The sequence below is a fragment of the Rhyacophila brunnea genome, unplaced genomic scaffold, assembly GCF_057557595.1.
Source record: "Rhyacophila brunnea isolate RB1 unplaced genomic scaffold, BYU_Rbru_1.0 scaffold_6, whole genome shotgun sequence".
NCBI classification, from domain to species: domain Eukaryota; kingdom Metazoa; phylum Arthropoda; class Insecta; order Trichoptera; family Rhyacophilidae; genus Rhyacophila; species Rhyacophila brunnea.
The window spans coordinates 14,023,619-14,049,724 of record NW_028233276.1 but is presented as its reverse complement, the minus strand read 5'-3'; the positions used below and the strand labels follow the sequence as shown (position 1 = coordinate 14,049,724).

At 32.9% G+C, this 26,106-nt stretch overlaps 1 protein-coding gene across 1 annotated transcript; it reads left to right on the top strand.

The window, feature by feature from the left end:
* Positions 1–20,154, top strand: LOC147065230 (scavenger receptor class B member 1-like). Its single transcript, XM_085956916.1, has 11 exons — positions 1–156; positions 1,082–1,106; positions 8,424–8,534; positions 9,851–9,995; positions 10,597–10,741; positions 12,282–12,482; positions 13,375–13,618; positions 15,556–15,696; positions 16,612–16,730; positions 17,719–17,847; positions 19,826–20,154. Exons 1-11 carry the CDS (start codon positions 1–3, stop codon positions 20,057–20,059), a joined length of 1,650 nt encoding a protein of 549 aa, XP_085813042.1. The 3' UTR covers positions 20,060–20,154.
* Positions 20,155–26,106: the final 5,952 nt, after the last annotated feature.

The window sequence follows — 26,106 nt, the reverse complement described above, 5'->3', positions numbered from 1 at the left end:
ATGCCCGGGTTTAATATTAAAGAAAATAAACCCAAAACAAATCTGGCAGTGTACAAAAAATCTGAATACAGCGATTCCGTTGAATTTTTACAAGACCAACCATCGTCTTATTCTTCTTTGTCTGGGTCCAATGATGGAGACACTGGAAGCGACAGCATCGATTGCTACAGTGATGTGTTAGCGAAATTGACTAAAAATGACAAACCTTCAGTCTTTTCTCGATATTTGCCACCAAAAGCTTGGACTGATGACGAGAATCTGAACGTCATCCACGAGAAAGAAGCGCCAAATTCAAACAATAAAAATGGCGATTTAGAACATTACAACTTCAAATCGTGCCACCCGAATTACGAAAAAGAAGATAACGAAATCGATAGACTTATTGGAAATATTAATGACAAATTAGAAACGTCAAATACTGACAATGAAAATATATTTAAATTAAAACTGAGCGTTCAAAATTTGGTTGACGGTACCAGAAAAATGTCAATCAAGAGCACATGCAGCGTTAATAATGAGCCTTCTAAGGGTATCCAAAAGTTTGGCAGTTGTGTTAGTTTTGGACATGTGAAAGATTGTTCAAGCCCGTCTTCTTCCGGCGAAGATATACCAATGGAAGAAAGTTGGGTGAGTGGCGTGCGGTGCAAGGAAGATGATACATTGTTCAAACCCGAGGACAAGTCGCGGAAAAAGAGTGTTCTGTTAAAGAGTGGACAAGTTTTGTCGACGGCTCTAGGCAATGGCAGAAAGTGTTGTAAGCCTTCGAAGCAGAAAAGGGGATGCTGTAATTGTTGTGGTAAGTTACTTCAGTTTTTATTTCGAGTTGAGACTAATTGCAATTTACTGGAGAATACATTCAATTTCACACACAGGTTTGGCCTGAGGTCCAATTATTGGAGCGTGTGTGCGAGGCACCCAATATAATTGAACGATATTGCAAATTATTAGATCATTTGATAATATTCGAACAAAACTACTTAATGAGTGTTTTCTTTTTATCGGCAAAATTTCTCTGGGCCCCTCGGATGATGGTTACTTAAACCCTGACGGCTAAAATTATTAAATATGTATACATGCTTTGCCTACTGATTCTCTGAATGTTGGTTGTCTGACGTCTCTATTATAAATATATTGTAGAATCGATATACTTAGTTAAATTTTTAATACATTTTATTAAAATATATAAGTACTTAACCTTTGTAGTAGGTAGTTTTATTAAAAAAAACTCCCAGAGCCCTGTGCACTTCCGCTACTGGTAAAGTACACGACACTAAAGATCGATACTATTCTTGTTTGAACCACCACAGTTTGCGTTTTTTTTTTGTAAACTGCAGTGTCATGTGCCTTGGCACTAAGAAGCATATTCCGTATTTTCTACAAAGGCAGCTTTTTAAAAAAATCTTTATAAACATAGATTAAAATTATGATATTTTGGTTTAATAATTCGTACAAAACTATTTGGTTGATTCACAAATGGTGGAAAATCATTTAAGCAAAATAGTTTCCGTCAATTGTCATTCGTACAATTTTCATAAACTAAGTACTCACGCACGTTCTTGCTCGATGGTTTTACGCCCGTTATAACATATCTCAACGTGTGTACCATCGCGCTCGATGCTTTTTCGTTGAATATCGAGCAAACGGCTCGATGCGAAAAATATTCAAGGTCCGTAATTCTTACTCGATGCTCGACAGAAATTCGCTTGAGCATGACTCAACGTGTGCGCTTTGACTGAGCGTCTCGAACGTATGGACGCAACGACGAGCATGCTTCTACCGCCGAGCAAGAACGTGCGTGGGTACTAAGATTTACATATTATAAACGTCGCGAACATTTCTATTAATTGTATCAATTTTGTTGCCGTGGAGTAGGTTTGGCATTATATCTCATTATTGTAGCATGTAAACAAGTATTCGCAAGGTGTAGCAACCAGGGCCTTGTCGGGTCATGGCGTTCGGTTTCTTCGCATAAGAGGTGAGCAAGATAACAATAATTATTCCATTACGTAATTATTACACTCGCCGATCCGAATCTGCACGATCTAGCGAAGTTACGGACAAAACGCAGGACAAAATATTGTAAATAGGTATCCCTAATATTATTAAGGCTATAATACTTCAGCTGAGGCATGGTCTAAAAAGATGGTGACTAGACGCGCGGATTGTGCAAATGACGCGTCCCGAACCAAAAATAATTTGTTATAAAAATTCAACATGCGTCCATATAATGTTATGTTTATTGTTATATTAGTAATAATAATAATATATTCATTGACATGTTTTCTTTTTCGAGTACATGCGAAACGTTTTTTAGTCACCTTTACACGATGTAAGAATATAGTCCTCCGACGCCATCACAAAACAAATTGACGTGCTCACACCTCTACTACCGCTCTCCGATTGGCGACGAGTGCGAAATTTCGTCCCACCTATTGTTGAAAATTATTTACCGTTTCACTTATATATGCTCTTAATGAATCGTTGTAATATATTTGTCAGGTATACATACGGATACCACTCAGTCGCGAAGGGTGGAGGTAGATTTTAAGATCCGCCATAAATAGTGCACAATAAACTTTGTCAGTCATACGTATTTGTTTACATTAAACTAAGAATATAATTTGCAAATGGCACTGGTTAGTTTTTAAAATTCAATGAAACCCTGCGAAAACCAAGCCATAATATATACCTAATAGTCAAAAAATACTCGTCTATCTATAAAATATCTAAGATTATGCAGAAGCTTATTTTTATACCCTATAATTTAGGTTAGGCAGGATTTAATGAATTAAGAAAAAATAACCAACGATTTATGTAATATGTATTCTTAAATCCAATGAAAAGTATGTAATATAAGAATGTAAAGTATAAACAATTGTTTTAGGCAGGGCTTAATTGATTTTTAAAAACTAACAAACACAATCTGTAAACAAACTGTAGTCTTAGTTCAATAAAAACAAATACATATGACTAAGTAAGTTTAATGTGCACTGTTTATGGTGGATTTCGACAGCCTACCTCCACCCTTCGCTACTGATTTTTAAGGGCCCACATACCCCACGTAGGTCAAAATGGAGCTTTTATGGTATTTTCAGAGCATAACCCTGGACATTCCTTAAGCGTTGTAGATAGTCTATTATTTATATAATTTTGAAGCCTTATTATCCTTTATATATTTTTTTAAACATTTGATGACTGCATAAAGTATTTTTATTACATAAAATAGTATTCTTTTAAACCTCTCGATCTCATGTTTTAGAATATAGTCATATTTCAGTACATTCATACAAGATTTTTTGGTTTTATTAATTTTTAAACGCATTTATAAAACCATTAGTAAAATTATTGTTAACATTATATAGTGAAATATTTACGATAAAAAAATATATTTTATAATCTTTGTGATCCCAAATTTGACAAGAATTAGGCATTTTATTATTTAAAAAATGGACACAATTAAAACATTTGAAGATACTGATTATAAGCTATTTCTTTGACCATTCAAATGTGATTAACATCCTACGAATAATGATTGTTTTATAATAATTATTGACCTAAGTATAAGGTAGTATTGGTATTTCCCAGAAGTTAAGCTACAACGTACGGCCGTAGCAATAAATTAAGTAGGGAGTAAGATCATATTAATGCGCGTGTTTAAACATGTACCGAACCGAAAATTTTTTTTTTATGTAATAAAAAAACTTTATGCAGTCATCAAATGTTTAAAATAAATATAAAAGGATAATAAGGCTTCAAAATTATATAAATAGATTATCCACAACGTTTAAGGAATATCCAGGAAATCTCTGAAAATACCATAAAATTTCCATTTTGACCTACTTGGCGCACGTCGGCCGTTAACACTAGAGCTTACAACTTCTTGATTTTTGTCTATTAGCAAGATTTGAAAATTCAAGAATTAATGAATAAGTATTAAACATACACAATTTGAAAACATCTTAAATATATAACCACTAGAAAAAATACGACACCCGATGAGACAATAACCTGTAACCGCTGGATTCGCGCCAGTGTCCTTTGACGATGTTAACTAGCGGTTCCTACATGAAAAATGCTTATCGAATTGCGTTATAATGTTAATGCACACTGGTGCACTATGAAGTATTCAACACTCTGAATAAAGCGATTTGGAACGATCGGAATGTCTCGATGGAGTACGGAAGCACAATTTATAAATGAAATAGGTAATCAAACAGGGCTCGAAATGGACCGGAGCATCGTTCCGGTTCGTGAAATCGATAAAATTATCGCTTCGCCTCGTGGAAAAAATAATTTGACCGTCTGGGCTACATAGACCATAAAACAAAAAAATCTAACACACTTATTTATATAAAATACACATAAAAATTGATAACAATGTTAATGTCTTCAGAAAATTGTTGAGCGCTCCGGTTCGTTAATTTTTCCATTTTGAGCGCTGTATTTAATGACATGAAGGAAAATTACGACGCAGGTGAGTTTTTTATTATCTGTGAAATAAATGCTTGAGATAGATCCTTTTTTTTTCTTAAAACGTTGTAGCTTTATGCCTCGGTTCATTTTCTGGTGAACCTTTTGTCTTACAAAAAATTAAGATTACTTGCCCATTTTGTTGAGACTTTGAAACAATCAAAGAGATTGAAAGACTGAATCTCTTTGGAAACAATGCTTTTCGATGTATTGTATACATCTGTATTAGTCATACGGAGATTTAAATTTCATAAATAAAAATGTAATATGTAGGTAACAGTTGTATACACCGTTCTTACCCCTCATGGCAGCATGCGTAGGTAGTTTCAACATAAGATTGAGTTAATTTAATTTAATAACATATATTTATTATGTTTTAATAAAATCATTTAAAAAATTGAACTTTTGCTCAATCCTGCCACCCGGGAGTTTCGTTCGCACTCTTGTCCTCTAGTGCGGAGAATTCTAAGCCACTGAGAATGTCTTCTGCCAGTCACCAAGCTTATGGAATTACGATTGAGGCTTTATCGACGCCTCTTTTTATTATTGTGATAACCATTTGTATATTGTGACAATATTATGTTGTGTTTGTGTGGATTGTGATGCCGTATTATAATTTTGGTATTCTAATATTATTATTATTCATAATATTTGTATACCGTAATGCGTCAATGACATTGAGCTACTGATGCTTATCCGATACGTCAGAGCGTTGTATTTAGCGCGAGCAGGGGTGATTTTAGTTTCCTAAATGACCGTTATGAAGTGACTGGAACAATATAGAAGTTACACCATTCTTAGTTTTTAAAACTAACCAAATAGGCAAATAGGTACCTCCTCTGGCTTCCGTTGAAATACTTGTTGACTCCATGTGACTCCATGACATAGCCCTGAATAATATTGCGGTTGAAATTCGTGACGATGGATAATTTTGTAGTAGATAAGTAGTTAGTATTCATAATGAATTATGTAAATATCCAATACCCTTCAATCAGTTTCTCACGATCACTCTGGCATAAATCGGTGATGAATGAAAAACGCTCAACAAGGGGTTAGTAATTCATTGTTTTGTTTGATTTATTTATTGTTTGAATAGTCACGCTTGAACTTTGAAAATCATTAGTTGATTCGCGCAACTTAGAGATGCTACGTACATTATACGTATCATTTGTGTTGAGTATTCTTGAATATGCCAGCATTATTTAATAGGTCCTAATATGTTCATCCACACAATTAAGTTGGATCGAGTCCACAATAGATTTTTTAGATTTCTCTACTTAAGAACATACGGGTTCTTTCCAAAATGAATTTCCCGACTCGTTTTCTTCTGGCTATGCTATCAATGCAATCCCTGTCCACCCGAAGAGTGATTGCTCTTAAAGCATTTCTTTTTACTTCTTCTTGGGTTCATTTACAATCCGTATATACCTACCTACTGGCAAATATTAATTTTCATGTTCTCACCAATAGATATCACTCGCAACTCTACGGTCTTCAAGATACCTCGTCGCAGTAAAGATGTTATGTTTCATGATGCTGTGCATCGTGCGATTAACTTATTTGATCGCACCATAAAGGTTGATTAATTTTTTATTAACTATATAATGTTTGTGGACTGTTAAATAGGTTAAATTTATAATTCACATCATCATGTTTCTTTAATATTTACATAAACACATGCTGTCTTTTCTACTTTTCTGTTATATTAGTAAAGTTGTTATTTGTAATTAAGACATTTTTATAATTTTGTATTTTTTATGTATTATGGCGCATTAGCCAATCGCTGTAATGCAGTAATACTCTTTTTCTAAATAAATAAATAAATGACTTCGTGATTGATGCTTCAAAGAATAACTGAAACTAAAATGGCTATGTGAACAAATAGAACATATAGATGCCAACATAATGTCACTGTGTAATTTGTACTATTCTGTGCTGCGGCACACCGATGCGCCGCGAGACGATGCTAGGTGTGCCGCGATGCATTGCTTAAAAAAAATACAAATAATTTTGTAAGTATATACAGTACTTGATAGCCAAATTTGCGTACATGACTGGTAATATATTTGAGCACCTGCATGAACTTAATAAAACAATCCATGGTCAGAATGAAAATATATTGACGTGCTCCTAATTTACGGATCTCTACAAATGTGTGAAAGATCTAGTAGACCACCATTGAAAAAAAAACAATTAATTTTGGATCCGTCTTAAAAAAATATCTTTGCTGCAAAAGAAATTTAATCATTACTTTCACACAATCAATACGACTGGATTCGGAACCCTTTGGCAACTAATGCCGAAAATTCTATAGAACCGCTTTCCTCACAAATTTGAGAGGAATTGGTTAAATTGAGAAACGGCGGGACGCTAAAACTGACCTTCGCCGATTTTCCATTGGCTATTTTCTGGATTTTGGTTAATAAAGAATATCCTCGGATTTCCGACAAGGCTATCGCAGTTCTGCTCCCATTTTCTACGACATGTTATGTGGGCAAAGTTTTTCATCTCAAGTTATAATTAAAAATAATAAGCAGTCTGCTTGACCGAGAACTTCGGGTTGCTCTTTCAAATATCAAGTCAAAATAATATATAAAACTTTTACGTTCATTGAACAAGCTGAGTTATCACATTAATAATTAGTTATTATATTGATTATACAAATACATGGAAATATGTAGGTACATTTAGTTATTCGTCGTGTGTTATGTTGTTTGTATATTTAATTGTTTACCAAATAAAAAAACATAAATTAATGTAATTTTGGAGCATGGCCCCCACAAGGGGGGGGCTGACAGGGTTCTAGCCTTATTAGTATCAATATTTTAAAACATATGATTTATTATTATCGTTGTATCAATATTGGACAAATAATTATTCTTAACTCGACAATTAACCATAATAATTCAAGTGGATGATCGCTAAACATACAATTTTAATTTAACATTAATTTTACCTCGAACACCATCTGAAAAACGCTACTTTAGAGTATCACACTGTCTTTAACCTTAGCGATAGGTAGAGGGGCCTCCAAAAATCTTGGATGTGGGGTCCATGTTTTGGTGTATAAATTGTTTTACGTGTGGTGTGCCGCGGAATTCTGGGAAGACCTTTGGTGTGCCGTGAGTGAGAAAAGGTTGCGGAGCACTGTTATATACTACTAATTTCTAGAGCAAGTGTCCCAAGGTACCTACAACCCTTTCCCCTATTTTTAAAAGATAAGTAGGTATCTATTTTTTTTACAATGTTATTAAATTGCGATTAAACCTGTGTTTGTATAGTTTACACATAATAAAAAAATTATGGAAGTTAAAATTTAATTGTTAATTTTTTATCTTAAAGCGTCTCAAAATCAAACCTGTACGTCACGAAATGCGCCACTGTACATGGGTATGTGGTGATATGGAAACTGTTACCAACATATTTTTTAATTATATACCACTTGAACTCATTTAATCCTTGGTACCTGTGAGCAAATAAGTGGCGAGGGGAATCTAAACAGCCTATCTCCACCCCTCGCCATTGCTATCAGTAAACATCCAATCTTATTCAAATTTCACCATTCACCAATTTCAGATTCTTGAAAGGGTAAATCAAAAGATAGTATAACTTTATTTGCTGCATTGGCGATTTTCTTTGACGCAGATGATGCAATCGATTCGTCATAATATTTTTGGGGTGGCTGCCCTGAATGATAAGCATTATTGATTCCAAAAATTAAATTACCCTCTGCGGTATCCTGTGTTTATTTCTTTTCATATATTATAATTATAATGTTGTTCAAGCAATTTTTTTCACTCCTGATTAGTACCTGTTGGTACATAAATTCTTTCATTGTTTCATTGCTTTTTATACCATTGACGTATTATTGTATATCAATGCTTTGCCCAACAATCTGTAATGCCATAATATTTTACAACATAAATAAAATTTTACTTTAACATTGTTTTCAGGTCCAGTGGTGAAGTTGGTGTTTGGAATTCTTTTCTTTGTGATTGGTGTCCTGACTCTCATTTGGACTCCACTAGAGTTTTTGATGCAGGAGAGGCTTGAAATGACCCCTGGTAATTACTATTTCTTTACATATTGTACGTCCACTGCAACTCACCACATCACTGCAATATAGCTATAGTTAATGTTTATACAAATATTATGTCCAGTGGTGGGATTCAGTTGGTTTGGATTTTGGATTGATTCACATGAACTGTTTCCTAGATTTTCCTGGATTCGCTGAACTGGTCCTTACCCGGTTCTATGCTTTCAGCGAGTTATCTCTCTCTATGCGATATGTCCGACTTTAAACTCAAATTACTTGCCACTGTGAATTGATTTGGATAATCTAAAAAATTAAACACACAGTGACATCTGTGTGGATAATTGTGAAATACTTAGTCACAAATTATTGGTATTAAAGCGATTTTTAAGAGCTTTGCTCTACATTCAACGTGTGTCATTAAAAATTTGTGGCTTGTCAGATACTGTCATAGTTATATCGTGACGCAGAGAAAAGATTAATTCTTTACAGTTAACTATATTACCTAATGCTTGAGACCCAGATCAATCAGAGCAACCTTAGCTAACCTCACAACTGATGATCCTAAGAATAAAAAAAGGAAAATCAAAATATAGCTAACGAAAAGGAAATTCGGATAAATTTGAATACAACTGAACGGATGAAAAAAATAATATTTTGAATCCCACCACTGCCAATGGCCAAAAAATTATGTGAAAAAAGAATATATAATCTTATTAAAATAATTATTATCAACTTCCATATTATAATGGAGCACTTATTATGTGCAAAATTTGCATTGCATGAGGGCAGCCGAATTTAAAGGTTGACCAAACTATCCATTATATTTCATTTAACTTTGGATTATTAAAATGATGGGCCTTCACAAAATTATGTTCATAGGCCAGAGCCATTCATAGTAAATACAAAAAAATATTATAAAATAATGATATCAGTTAAGTAACTATTTTCATATTAAAATCTGTAATGACGTGTATATTCAAAAGAATTCCGATATTCTATATCCCAATACACTACATTTTGACACAGGGTTTTGAATGTGTGAGTGTCCTACGAAAATCAATCACGCATTTGTGAGACACATTAGAGACGTGCAATAGTGTGTGTTACAACCTTCAAATACACCAATATTGAATGAGCATCATTGCATCAACCGAGAGCAATTGTCAGTATTCGACATATGACATATTCTTGACACTTCCTTGAGTTGAGTTCCCTGAATATACTTCATAATATAAAGTGCACACTTGATGATTTATTTATATGCAATTTTCCAACCAACACCAACATGTGAAAAGAAGTATAGTTAGTATAATCAACATTTTAATTATATTGTTAATTCACCAGGGTTGCCGGCGTATGAATGGTGGGCGAATCCTCCGGATGACGTCTTGATGAAGTTCCACGCGTTTAACATCACCAATGCGGATGAATTCTTAAGCGGGGTAGATAAAATTCTCAATTTCACCGAGGTGGGACCGGTGACTTACAAGTGAGTACATGCTATTATCCAGAAATTCAACCAGGTATTATATAATTTAGAATACCTCAGACACATGCGTATTAGATTCTTTTTTAGAATATTATTTTTACCGTAAGCGACTTGAACTCGCAAACATCACAATACAAGCGGTTTATGGGTTTAAGTCTAATCAATTATTTTGTTTTAGGCACAAATATTTTTCTAATAATTGGTATATTTTGAAGCTTTAAAAGTAGTTCAAATATTATTAAATACATTCAATAAAGAATTCTATAGCTGATAAAAAAAATTACTGCTGTAATCAGGTTGCCATCTTAAAAAATATTAATTTTGCCCGGGTTACCGATTCACACTAAAACGTTTCTTTAATGATATCAAGTATATTAACGCCAAAATTTCACAAAGTGTCTTTCCTTTTGTTAGTTTAGTCACTCATTACGATGGCTAATGAGCTGAACCATCCCTGAAACGAATACCTAGACTGCTACTTCCTGTGATTTGTGTTTGCGTCCAGCTATCGTAATGTGTAACCAGCCTTATTTTCAGTCTTTGAGCTGGTAACTAATTTAACGCTGATTCATGAAATATGAAATTCTTATTTTGATTACAGGGAGAAACTGACTCATACAAATATCATATTCAATGATAATGGCACTATGACATATACAGCAAAAAGATGGTTGGAGTTTCTTCCCGAGTACAACAAACACATTGATTTGAATGCTACACTGGTTTTGCCAAACGTCGCTGTACTGGTATGTAGGGTTGTCACATCAGAAGAAACATATCGATATGAAAATATTGACCCATTTTAAATATTATAGAAAATACAGGATTTTTTTGAGAAGCAACAATGATGATATTATATTAAATTTATATATTTATGTGCCCACGATGGCCAAGCGGTGTTGGCTTATAATACCTTAAGTCCTGGGTTCGAATCCTGGGTCTGGCAAAAAAAAATATTGTTTTCAATGTTGGAATTAATAATTTGAGCAATTGGCTAACATCCATTTCTCTTAAAAACAAAATCTGTTAATACAAGCTCCACTCTGTGGAGGACCATGTGATCTTTTTAGGATCAAACATGGTGTTGTGATGACATAATATAATGTAAAATTTATAGTCATGAGGGGTGGGGTGGCTATTAAAAATATTCTGAGGCATGAAATATTAATTAGGTACAAAAAGTTCAGAAAATAGCATTGGTCTAATTTCACCCCATTTCTCGGTACATATTTATTTGGTTGTGCATTAAAAAAAAAAATTAGTGTTATTCATCACACTGAGGGGGGGGGGGGGGGGGGATCGGATGTTTTTGACACATCAGCTCAAAACAATACTATCTTCAACGCAATTAGTTCAATTAGTGGAGGCCTGACACACTGATTGATTTTGAGACCCCCACGATAAAAACTATTTTTTATTTGTATAAAATTTTGTCTTGCTTGCATGGCTTTTTCGTAAATAGGCTACTTTTTTAGAAATTGAAAATATTAAAATACCAACACGAACATTGTCAAACTACATAAATACATAGGTACCTAATCTTCTTATAAAAAATATTAAAAAAAATATCTTCTTCCTTCCTTCACATTTTTTTGCGCAGAATAAATAAATAAAAAAATAACTTTTCACTGTTTAGGTAGGCACCTATTCAATGTCTAATAATTGTTACACAAAATCTACTACCTATCTATGTACAGTACTCTCTCAGTAATCCGTCACCCCAAAAACCAGACAAGTGTCCAATTAGTGAAAGCGGCGGATTATAGTGCATACATACAAAATATGGTAAAAATTAAAACAGGTTTTTCGCAAAAATAGTTTTTTTGAGAAATTTGTACTAGCAGATTACAGTTTTATTTATAATCGAAATCAAGTATTTACTAAATTATACATATTAATTTATAAACTCAGTACTTATATAAATATGTATTAAATTAAATATTAAACAGTAAATCACTTGACACAACCAGTTGTTCAGTGAGGCAGATATTCTTGAATGGCTCAGGATTCTATTCTATTTCTATTTCTAAGAAACTAAAAAAAGGTTTTTTGGCTCTCCTGTAAAATTGCATATTTATAGATAGTGTTGTATGACATTAAGACCTCGCATTTGTGATATAGAAAATAATTTCAAATTACTACTCTTCATTATGAACGCTTTGATGTCACGTAACATCATGTAGACTCCACAACTTAGGAGATAATAAAACAAACAGACAGTGATTTTAGTAAAGGGCTGAAGTCTAAATAAAAGCGATAGTAACACATGTTTTTATATATTTTCAGGGTATCGCGTCTTATCTATACGACTATAATTTTTTAGCCAAGCAAGGTTTCTCGTACATGGCAAAATTCCACAAGTCGTCTCCGATTGTGAAGACAACACTTTATAATTACATGTGGAATTTCTCCGACCCCCTGTTGACGTCTGTCAGAAATATAGTTCCCGGGCTTGTGCCCGTATCAAACATGGGAATGCTACAATCGGTCAGTAAAAAAATATTAAATGTTTACTTTAATTTCAATCATAATCATAATATCTATGTAAGGGTTGACAATCAACTCAGAATAGAGGTTCCTGTCCAGGATTCTGGTTGGCTCAAATCCGGAGCCAAAAGTGTCGGTAATGTGGATAGATCGGTAGGTATGTGAAAATTAAAGTATAAAATTTATTGAATTTTACGATATTAAGATTTTAAGTAGGTATTATCATTATTGAAGTGAAATGTAGAGCAGTGTTTCGGATGATCGTTGATCGGTTTACGATCACAACCAATTATTGCACCATTGCGACCGTGGCAAATGTGAGAATTTTACACTTAGTACACGCAGCTACTAGTTGTCACAGTGCAATGCTTTGATTTTGAGTCAGCCAGTAAGTTAGATTAACCGTTTGATGCTCACGTGACAATAAAAGTTTTAACAATAACAAAACAGACAATCATCCGATTGATGCTGAAATTTAACACAATTTAGTGCATCTGACGCATCTGCAACAATCCATAAACCATTATACCTATATCAGCGATGGCGAACCTATGGCATGCGTGCCACGTGGGAATTTTATTGCCACACGAAAAAATTGTAGGACCATGTAAAACTTTAAACACAAAAAAATATTTAGGCGCACCAACCATCGTAACAAATATTTTTTTAGTCTTTTATCAACTAATCATAAAAAGGTTCACCACCTCTGTCATATACTTTTGATAAGTATATCATTTATTTATACAAATATGTCACAAACACTGTGTTAATGATGACGTGAAGAAGATGGGATAGATTATGTGATGAGTAGAATTTCGTGGACAGTTACCACATATTCAATACAAGTAAAAAGTACCAAGAGTCTTTTTTTCAATATCTTGATTAATTTTAGATTTACCGGGATTTCACGGACAATGTGACAGTGTACATCGGCCGCCGTTGGGGCGATAAAAAGTTCTTCTCTTTGGATAAGTTCGACGGGTCAGCCGACCTGCCCGGCTTCAAGGACACCGGGTGCAACGATTCGCTGAGGGGCTCCACTGAAGGACTCATCTACTCTCAGCGCTTGGACAACACCTCTAAGTTAGATTACTGGCGGAAGACTCTCTGCAGAGTGGTCACATTGCATTATCAAGGTAATAACTTTGGTGTTTTATTAAATACACGTACATACTGCTGATTGGACCGACAAGGCCGGATAAATAGACATGAAGGCTCTGATTATTAGGAATGAATAATAACTTCTTCTACCAAGTCTATCTCTCAGTTGGAGCATATGGACACCACATGGCGCCTCCAAGAATCTTTGTTACTCGCCAGTCTTTCAAAAGAAAAAAACATAATTAATTTTATGTAGCATGACAGTTTTATTACCCCAGATTTTAAAATGTGTTTTTAATGGATTACTTATATATATAATATTACAAAATGATTATATAGTTATAATTGATGGACGGAGGTGCCTCTCATAAGCAGAGCATTCACCTTAACTTTTTTTGTCTTTAATTTCTTTTATTTTGTTAACTGTCAATCCATGGTGGAACTGCATTGTATTGTTGTTTTAATTTAATAAAATGCATTTTTTTTTGTAGTACTTATTCCACTTTTAATCAAAAGATTAGGACCGGTTTCGTCCGCCTCAGAAGGACATTTTCAACTAAATTTGAAAGAAGTTGAAAATGTCTCTCTGAGGCGGACGAAACTGGTCCTAATCTATTGATTAAAAGTGGAATAAGTACTACAAAAAAAATTGCGTTTTATTAAATTAAAACAACAATTTTTTGTCTTTCCATATTTTTTTTGTATTTTTTCCTAAGTCATCTATAATTTATAAATATGAATGCATTGTTAAATAAATTTATAAAATTCCCTACTGGGTACTAGGGAATCCAATCACGGGATTTCGGGATCCCGGACAATTTTCGATATATGAATCTCGGGATTAGTAAACATAATCCCGAAACTTTCGTTTTTTTTTTTTTATAAATCAAAATTAATTGGTATATGCATATGTCACAGGAGGAACCGCCGGATGCTCACAGATAATAAATAATCATTTTTTGCTGCCATACGCAATGAATTTAGAAAACCAAAAATATGAAATAGAAAAAGTAGAGTCCAATATCACGTTTTAATGGATGTCAAATGCATTAAAATCTAAACTCGATCATAAAATCTGGGGAAGTTAATGCATTTGTCGTCAATGAAAATGTTATTTATTTCTAGTTGAAAATAATAATAATCTGAAATTTGAAAGTATGACGAATCAACAAAAAACACCTCCTTTCAGATACTTATAAACCTGGTATCTTTTTTATTTCAATCAGTTCTAAGATCGTATTTCAATAGACGAATTCATTTCATCACAAAATACGTTTGATAATACAATCTGCATAGGTATCTATTCTATACACAAGGCTGCTATCGAGGGTACCAGTGAATATCTACATGTCATGTTGTGAATGTCTTAAGCTTATATATATTTGTCATGTTCTTCCGTCATGTTAATAAACATATTTGAAATTATCTTATTTTCAATTATTAATGTAATGTCACTGGTTATTCAGACACTTGCCGATTTTAATCAATTAATAATTAGAAGATAAAAAGAACTTTTTATATACCACATTTTTAAATTTTTTGTTGAATCCTATAAACTTGACAATTCTATGTATTAATAAAAACTTTTTATTGTACATGATAGAAATACTGAATAAATAGAGAATACTGAAATGTCATTTTGACATTTCATATTGATTTCCATAGTAACGCATGTATATATTAATAATTTAGATGCTAGGACCCCCTTAGCAACCAACAATAATAACTTTCCATACAAAAGATAATCAACTGAAAATGAATTCAATTCTGCTTAAAAATGGCTAAAAGTATAAAACAATGCATTGTCGTCGCGTTCTGATATATTCTGTAATATCTGATATATATGTGGTAAAATACCTTGAAACTAAGTTATATAGCATCTGTTCAGCCTTCTGTTTATTCATTTTGTAGCAGGGTATAGACGACAACATAAATGATTATTAATAACTGTAATGTTATAATTGATTTCCAGATGAATTAGAGATGCGCGGTATCAAAGCGTTAAGATTTCACCTGACGGACAAAGCATACCACCGCACCGGGAACGGTGACTGCTATGCCGGAACTCCCAAACTGTTGGACGGGCTGAGTGATGTCTCCAAATGCTTCTACAGTAAGAAACACTATTTCTATATATGCCTCGTAATACTATATTGAACGTTGGAATCATATTATTATAATATTTGATGAACTAGCCCCGATGGAATAGAAAATTATTTTATGAATATGCTCCTGTACTGATTTTCCGTCCGTAAGCAGAAGTATAACTGCCCTTTTCCATTTTTTTCTCAAATTGTATGTAAATTCATTTCTACTGTCTGTTGTTATTTTGTTATTTTGTCTTAGCTATCTTAAAAGGACAGATGCACTTTTTAAACTGAAAAGTAATGTCCTTACCATGAAATCTAATCACAAAATTTCTCCATCATGTCACGTGATCTCACATACTAGAACCACCAGCGTATCTATTATATACACAAGGCTGCTATCGATGGCTATTGAGGGTAGTTTACCATATTTATGTATTGAGGTATTATAATAAAATTGTTACAATAAGTTAGCCGTCTAAGCTGTCACAACTGTCTATCTCGTTCTAAAAGTTAACACAGCCAAGAGAGGTGCTGTTAAAACATAGCACTTTTTGACAGTTCAGACGGTTAACTTATTGTAACAATTAACAGCCTCAATACGTAAATATGATAAACTATCCTCGATAGCCGCCAATAGCAGTCTTGTGCATAGAATAGATGTGCAGAACATTCAATAATATAAACTGACAACCTACAAAATGTACCTGACAACCTGTAATTTGTAGTTCCCTTCCAAACCACTAAAATCGAGGATACATGAGAGTATGTGACTCGAAAATGTGTAAATTTTCATATCACACATGAGGTTGATGGTGATTGAGTGATTCTCAAGCTCACCTTAGTTTGGTTCTGATATATTTTGGTAAATTTATTGTAAAGTTGTAAAGTTAGTTAGGTAACTTGCTCGAATTGATTTTGAATGTAATATATTATTTCAGAATTCCCAATGGCGATGTCATTACCACATTTTGGCGGGACAGACCCAAGTGTCTTCAATAAAATTGCAGGACTAAAGCCCAACCCGAAGGAACATGCTTCATATGCAATTGTTGAGCCTGTAAGTCATATACCCATATATGTACCTTAACTAGCATTTATTGATATAACACTAATCAAGCACCTTCGATCAATAATAATTAAGCATTATGCTAAACATACACATGGATATTTTAGACACACGTGGTGTGGTTTTTGTTTAAATCTAAAAAAAAATACATGCGGGTGATTGAAAAACATATTAATGTTACCTACTCATGTATTCCATATATTTAAAATTAAATTGTCTCATTGAAGAAAAAAAATGGGGGGAAATGATTTGTAGTTTATTTCTTTGTCAGAATAATACGCAGAGAAATCTTTGTAGTAGAATAATTGTGATTTTACCAACAATTATTATTTGTAAATGGTTTATTGGGGCGCTGAGGATTAAACAAGTACCTAGAGTCTGTCTTCTATAAGCTGGCGTTCACGTCACGTGGTCTGCGGACGGAAAGCATTGTGCCATCACGTTCGACTGTTTCAAGTTTTCAATGGGAGGAAATGAGAGAGAATGCAGTGTTAAGATGCTGAAGCGGGGGGAAACCGCACGCCAACTTATAGAAGACAGACTCTAGGTACCGCACTTGCAAGTTGCATGAAATTAAAAAAAAACTGTTGTCGGGAAGATACCCGTTTATGCATAAAACAGGATTCTTAACTTATTCAATTCATAGTTCAATGTAAACAAATACGTATGACTGACAAAGTTTAGTGTACGCTATTTATGTATGATTTTAACCGCCGACATCCACTATTCGCCACTGATAGCTGCTTTGTTTGAAAAGTTGTAAACATTTTATTCTTAATATGGGATTTGAAAAATTGAAAAATTATCAATATTTATCATTAGTAACAAGACTTCATTTACAGAATGTTGGTGTTATGTAGAATTATTTACAATGTCATAATAATTCAACTTTGATGTTAATTTAATAAACTTGGTCACCAGTGCACTTATATTCGTTCAATTCTCAGTGTTTATTTTCAATTGTCATTTCATTTTTCAGACCACAGGTGTTCCTCTGGAGTCCTGCGCCAGGTCACAGAGCAATCTCGTCATCAGAGAGTTGAAATACTTCAATAAGAACATTCAGCTATTCAGCGATATGGTCTTGCCATTGTTCTGGGCGGAATATGTGAGTATAAGACTAATAAAATTATGTAAAATTTTAGGGAGATGAAATGTGCCATCAAAACCCAGTATTTATCGTTTAGTGAATGATTTTGAAGAGGCTCTATAGCAGATAATTACAGGCCAACTTATTCATTAGTCACCTTTGCATCCATTAAAAGTGATTGTATGGTGCGCTATGTGGTCTGGAGGAATCATTGGCTCTTACTTTTTTAAAGATGAACGTGGCGTTACGGTAACTCTTAATGGAGAACGTTATCGTAACATGATTGACAACTTTTTGACACCAGAATTTAATGCTTTGGGCTTGGTTGACATATTGTGGTTCCAACAACATGGTACAACTTCAGATACAGCCAATGTTACAATGGCATTACTGAGACATCTGTTTCCACAACAAATTGTCTCAAGAAATGGTGATGGCGATTGGCCTCCATGGTCGCCGGCTTTAATAGCCCCGAACTTCTTTTGTAGGGATATCTAAAGAGCAATAAACCAGAAACACTTCAGCAATTTAAATAAAATATTCGTGACTAAATTAATGAAATAGCGGTTGAAATGTATGAAAATGTGATGGAATATGTTGTAAAAGGAGCCCGCATTTGTGAGGTTAACAGAGGCGGACATTTAGACATTGTTTTCCATACGTAATTCCCAACATTTAATAAAACATTTGGGTCTTTTTACTGGTTCTCCGCAGTCGCGAGCTGCCATCTGTCAGTGAGCGCAGTGTTGCCAACCGAACTATAATTGTAGTACATTTTGGTCCTCGTACTATTAAAAAAGTAACATTTTCGTCCACGTACTATTAAAAGTATAGTACGTCAAAAATGCCACATTTTGAAAAATTGAATTAATTGAATTCGACGGTTAGATTGGGGTGGGTTGGGTTAGGTTAAATGGAAAAATGGAATTAATTGAATTCGCCGATTAGCATTTTTCGGTCGTAAGAGGTGTTTAAATAAAGCAGGGCATCAGAATTTCTCGAATTCTCCATTATGTTTATGTGACAAACAAAAAACTTACATATTCAATACGTCCTATAATTTTTGCCGAAATACTATCATTTCTTGGACCGCGTACTATAATTCGATGACAAAAAGATAGCTGAATTCCAAAATGGCGACTGACAGCTAAAGACGGCGGAGGACCAGTCACAACCACCAAACATTTATCAGCATTAAACCATTTTGTTTTCATTTTCCATAAAGTTATACAAAATTAAAGTAGTAAACCTTCCCGGCGAACATTCTGTATATGAACTGAGCGTCACTAAAAATACTTACTTACTATATCATATTTATAACATTGGAAATAAATGATTCTAAAACATATAATTCAACTTGTTCAAACTTAACTAGCCTTACTCTCTCCAAGTTGTTTCACCGCGGATCAAACTCTCCTGAGTTGTTTCCTATTTACTTATACCATGTACTTATACTTTGAGATTAATTGACAAATAAACAACACTGAAGATTAATATCCACCTAGTCTTATCACCGACATACACCTTCCTCTGGACCACATGAAGGATTGGGGGCCGTTAGTGACGAACATAATATAACAAAGTGTAAACTATGGCCAAGAAAAGTTAAAGTTCAGAGCTTGAATGCGTTTTAGGCGTAGACGTATTTTTCATCACTTCGATAAATGTAGGAGTGGGTCATCACGGTACACACCTAACATTTAATAGTGGAAGACAATTTAATAGACTTGAATAATGATCCTGCGCGCACAAAGTCTCATTTTCTGAACTAGAGTTGTAAGCTTTTTGGATATCGGTTTGAAATCAATATCCTTGATTAGTTATAACACGCCATTGAATCTCTGTTGCCATTTGGATCATCGTATCTTTGGGAATTGGGTTTCTCAGCGTTCATAGAAATGAAAAAAAAAAGGTAACGATTACAAGTGAAGAGTTACGTGTTTATAAATATAAATTATGTAATGGTAGTCTTATTGAAATCTATTTATGCTTTCAGATTCAATTAACCTTGCCTGACTACATCTGGAATATGACCATCTTCACAGTCCTGGTGATGCCAGTAGTGCAGAAGATATTCAGTGGAATGGCCCTTATTGTGGGGTTGGCCTTGATCTTTAGAGCGATATCGCAATTCTGCACCAGGAGGACTTCACCTACACTGGATTCTTTAACAAGGAATGTCATCCTCGGTTACGAGAAGACCAAACATAATGATAAGCTGGAGAGATGATTGAATATTATTTATAGGGCAATTTTAATTTTTTTTGTTTTTTTATTGATTAAAATTTAATTTTTAAAACATCTTTGAAAGATATATATAATATACTTACGTAATGTTTTTCATAATGATAAATGAAGATTTTATTTATTACACATTTTAATACATTATGAATCTATTTTGTACTCTTTTTTGAAAATATAACTGCCAATTTTTTAAAAGTGAATCTAGTAGATCACACGTGACAATACCTACAGTAGATAACGCCAAGTCAACGCGTACGTGGAAAATTTCAGAATAAACTGAATAACTAATTAGTTATGATTATAGACCAGTTATTACATACTTTTTAAAAAAAAATTTACAGTTTTTCCCGTGGTTCTCTCATTTATTATGGACAGAATAATAAATCGATTCACACCGTCCATCCAACAAATCTCAGGGCTGGATATGATCTCTTTCACTGACTACTATCCCTCCCCCAGTTTATCATCGTTTTCCAATGATCTTCCACACACTCAAACCACGTATATTACCGTCTGCCTGTAGCTCATCTCTGCTGGGGTACTCACCTGGTTAGGTTCTATGCTGTTTTGTCTGGCATTTTTTCAATTTGGCCTGCCTATCACAGTCTTTGCGATTTACAAAATCTATTATCTTTTTTTCGTTGTGTTAGGAAAACTTGTTGCGCACTTTCGAAGGATTGGCGGTTCATATAACTAATTGAAAGACAAAAATAATAGATTAGTATAATATACATCAAGGTAGACTATTACAAAATGATGACATTGGAATCTAATAATGATTATATTATATAAGTGGCGAAAGGTGGAGGTAGGCTGTTAAGATCCGACATAAATAGTGCACATAAAACTTTGTTAAACAGACTACAATTATTTACAGATGGTGTTGGTTATTTTTTAAAAATCAATTAAACGCTGCCTAAACCAAACCATAATAGTTTTGGTATGGTATGGGCGATCCGACTAACTAGTGCAAACTTTTTCAGTTATACTTATTTGTTTTCGTTGAATTAAGAATACATATTGCAGATGGTGTTGGTTAGTTTTTTTAAATTCATTTAGCCTTGCCTCACCAAACCATAATCGATAAAAAATATTCTTCTATCTATAAAATATCCAAAATTATGTATGATTTAAAATAATTTAATTTTAGATATTTTATAGATATACGAATATTTTTTGAATATTATCTATTTTGGCTTGGTTTTCACATTCGTTTTTGTTTGATTGGATTTTAAAAACTAACATAATTTGTAAATTATAGTTTTAATTCAATGAAAACAAATACATATGACTGACAAAGTTTCGAGTGCACTATTTATGTCGGATCTTAACAGCCTACCTCCACCCTTCGCCACTGTTATATAATAGGTATTGGATGGATTATGGGTATTACCTATTGAGATCTGCAATGCGAATAAGATTTCTCACTAATACGATGAGAATCAGAAATTCGATTTAGTTTAATATTATCATATTATTATGTCCATCTTTAGAATGCTAAAATATATACTTAATACGCTAGTGAGACATAGAAAAATGTGCAATTATTACATATCTATGATTTGTCTATTGAGAGAAAAATTTGTTTGACAATAATCGCGAAAATTGTTAACATATTTATTATAAGAGGTATAATTTATTTAGATATTGTTATAATTAAACATTGAAAACCAAATAAAACCTTGCCTTGCATATTATAAAAAGCAATAATAGCACTAAATATTATTTGTTAATAATTATTATAAGATATTATTAATCTAATATGTATTTTTTGTTGTCTTCTTAATGTTTTTATGTCTTGTTATAAAAAAGATTTAAAATAAGCTAGAAGCACGTTTAATATATTATATTTTTAATCTATGATGGCTTGGTTTAAATAAATTATGGATAAGCTTTAAAAATTTTTAAATTATTATAATGAAATAAACTGGATTTGAACATAGAATATTATAACATTGTGATAGACAACAAACATAACAGCTGATCCTTATGTAATAAAAATTTATCCTTCCTTTCTCAAAGGCTTTAAAAAATTTGTATATAATATATATTATTTTTAAGCTGTACGCATTTAAAGTATTTCTGTATAGCCCGCCTTTCCTTTGAGACTGGAATAAATCAAGCACAAGTACACATTAATATAGTATGTAGTTATATTGTTATAAATATATTCAAGGGTGGGATTCAGCTAAAAGCCTACCTAAATGTTCAAATTGTCCTAATAATATTGTATACTACCAAAGAGGTTCGACGGTCTTTAATCTCTTTGTATATATAGTACACTTAATACCACGCTTTATGGCTGAGATATGTTCTTGAGAAGTTGGCCGTAAAGAGAATTGTGATAATATAACGAATCATTTATTTCCATAAAAATCCATACGGTTTCTATAGTATCAGTTCCAAATTTTTTTAAAGTAACAAATTTTTAGTTGAAATCGCATTTTTATTTATTTCAAAAATAAATATGATTTTCATTGGGATTTCTTGTCCAAAAGCAATTTTGAGAGATTCTTTGAGGTTAAAGCGCGAAATATATTAGGGTGCATGTCATGTACGCTACGGGAAAAAAGTATGTATTGTCGTTTTTCTTGGTGTTTAAAATGTTATCAGACTGATCTGCCAAAATCACCAGAACAACAATGAGGTCACCTCACGTTGTACTGCACTGCATCAACACCTGCATGACGTTTTGAACGTTTTTATCATTTTCTACAGCCTATACATTTTCGAATCGTGTCAAAATTGCATGTGTTTTTGTTTTTTTGCGGTTGGCTCTATGTATTTTCTATAAGAATGTTGTCTATTGTCTATGGTTTGCGGGTTGGGTTCTGTTCAAAATGTTATTGAATTTGCGTAATCGTTACTAGGTTACTCCAACATTTAATTTACAGAGATCGTGTTCGTTCAAAATATTCTGCAAAATGACGAAACCATAGACTAAATTTGTCGCGGTGACAGTTAAGTACGCAACATGCATCTCAATTTAATCACGAGTGTCGGCATAGTCAAATTTTATGATGCATGACTTGTTAATGTTTTTCATCGGATCCGAATATTTCCATCTTCAAATTGTTTATTTGCCTAAATTTTTACTGAAGTCGAAAATATAATAAGTACTTAAGTAGGTACCTACCTATTATTCATTTTTCTCAAAAAAAAATTTTACCGTTAATCTAAATTGAGTCATAATAATATTAAGAAAGACGAAAAGCTGTATAACGATCGGCCATAGAGTGAGGTATGAGTGTATTGATTTTTGCCTGTGGCGCTGATTTGTGATAGGCCATTTTCATATTTTTCATATTCAACAGAGACGAAGGGATGATTATATTATTATGAAATTAGCATAAAATGCACACTTTCTGTGTTTTCTTCGCCTTCAAAACTAATTGCTTTATTTCTAAGATAAAATAAATGACAAAATTTAAAAAAAAAGCTTCATCCTCTCTAGAAAGCAAGGCTAATGTGTTATTCGCTATGCTTGCTCCTTCTATATTGGGATGCTGTATCGCGGAATTAAATCGATAGATGTTAAATATAGCTTTCCAATCCCACTGCTGAATATATCTACCTAATGTAATTTTACCTATGTACACATGTTATATTGTCGACACAATTTGTTGTTTAAATATCATCTCGCTAGTTCTATGCTTCTTTTATATGCGATATTTCACAATATTGAATGACCATTGATAGCTTGGGTGTACTCCTTCTGGATCTTTTTTTCATTCCCCATTATAAATCTACTTAGGTACCTATTCTATAAAATAAAAGTTGCTATATTTTTCGATGACACTTAATTTTCATCTATTTAGAGTATACCCAGAGACTTGCCATTTATTCTAATTGCGGTAACAATAATTTCTATTAAAATTTGGGGATTATGACTGTAGTACTCCAAATAATATTGGTGGTATAGTACTAAAAATACAAAAGATTGTAATGACGCTGTCGATCTGAAATATATACTAATAGATCCCTCATAGATCGTTTCCAGATAAAAATGACAGATGGGTGTCTTCAATTTACTTTCGAGATAATAGAGCTTAAACATTGCATTGTTGTCGTTAATTTAGCGCTTGTTGCGAAGGTGGATAGAGTATCTGGTCGGTGGGGCCGCCTCACTAGTTATAATGTGTCATAATAAGTATATATGTGTCGCTAGATTTAAAAATCAGCCAAGTCCATAATAGATGAATAGGAGAAAAACAGCTTTTTGTTTTCTCAAGTACACAGTCACAAGGGTGAAAGGTGGACTTGGCTGATTTTGAAATCTAGCGACACATATAATATAAGTATTGTATAAGCACGAATAAAATACCGATTTCTAATATTCTAGTAAAGACGTACACCAAAGCTATAAGTGGTATTGACATTGTCGCCTTAGAAGAATGATGAGACATCTCTAAATTTTCATTTTTGATAAAATGTGTATGAGATTATTTTCTTCTCGAATTGTAGGTATACTTAACCGAGTACTTTTTTTAAAAAAAGTTATCTGATGCATATTATATTCTACCATTGAACTGAATATCTACTTGAATGTGAAACAATTGATTTTTTAAAACAACTTTAAATACAAAGGTGGGTATAGAATTTTATGAGTCCAAGGTTTTATAATAATATCATAAGGCAGGTAGGTCGATCTAATAATCCAAATGATGGTATAACACAATACAACAATAATTTATTGCTGAGAACTTCATTCTCATTTCTGTAGATGCATAATACGTATTTGGATTAATGTACCTTTTGACATTATGCAATCTGCTTTTTTAAAATTCAATAACTTTGTATTTAGAGTGGTTTTAAGTAAAAATAAAAGCATCAAAATATTGGCAACAAAACGTAGAGTGGCGAAGGGTGGAGGTAGGCTTTTTAGATCCGGCATAAATAAAGCACAGTAAACTTTGTCAGTCATACGTTTTTGTTTTCATTGAAATAAGACTACAATTTAAAGATGGTGTTGGTTAATTTTTAAAATTCAATTAAGCCCTGCGAAACCAAACCATAATAGATAATTGTCAAAAAATACTCGTCTTTAAAATATAAAAAATTATGCAATTAAATCATACATAACTTTGGATATTTTATAGATAGAATAATATTTTTAATCTATTATAGTTTCGTTTAGGCAGTGTACATATTATTATTCCAACGAAATCAAATGAGTATGAATGAAAAAGCGTTCACAATTTATATAGGTACCGAAACTATTATGGTTTGGTTTAGGCAGTGTTTAATTGATTTTTAATAATTAACCAAAACTATCTGTAAATTGTAGTCGTAGTTCGATAAAAACAAATATGTATGACTAAAAAATCTTATTGCGCACTATTTATGTCCGATTTTAACAGCCTACCCCCACCCTTCGCGACTGAGAGATCATCATTATTAGTAGGTACTCAAAACACACTTTTTAGAGATGTCCCACATAAACTCTTGGGTGACAATATATTATTGATCTTATCAGGGTAAAAAGGGATGCATATCCAACTACAATTGCACAAATAAAAGTTAAATTCATATTTTTTTTCAAATCTCTACCTTACAACTTCTAATAATTATTGTGTCGATGATAATTTTAAACGAGTTTCCTATCTAGACGTATAAAAACTATTAGTCATACTATAAAAAAGTAAAATGTGTGATTATTTTTAATATGATTTTGTTTTAATGTTGTTCAGAAAAATAGGTGGCCTTAATCTTAATCAGTCAATAAATTATTACTGTGATGAGTCAATTGAAATAATGATAGGGTAACTAATAAACAAATATTCTAAAAATACACTTCTATCAGTAGGTTATAATAAGCTTGAATTTCTAGCAACTACCCAGCTGGACAAGAAAATTTTATGTCTACTAATTATGAGATTATGGTTGTCACAAAATCAAACATTTTAAATAATAATAATATTGTTGTTAAAATCTTGTCTAATTGATGTGTTAATTATTTAATGAAACGTTAATCAGGAAATAAATAGGTACGCACATTATTATGTCTTTATCGATGTTTCAAGTTTCCAAACT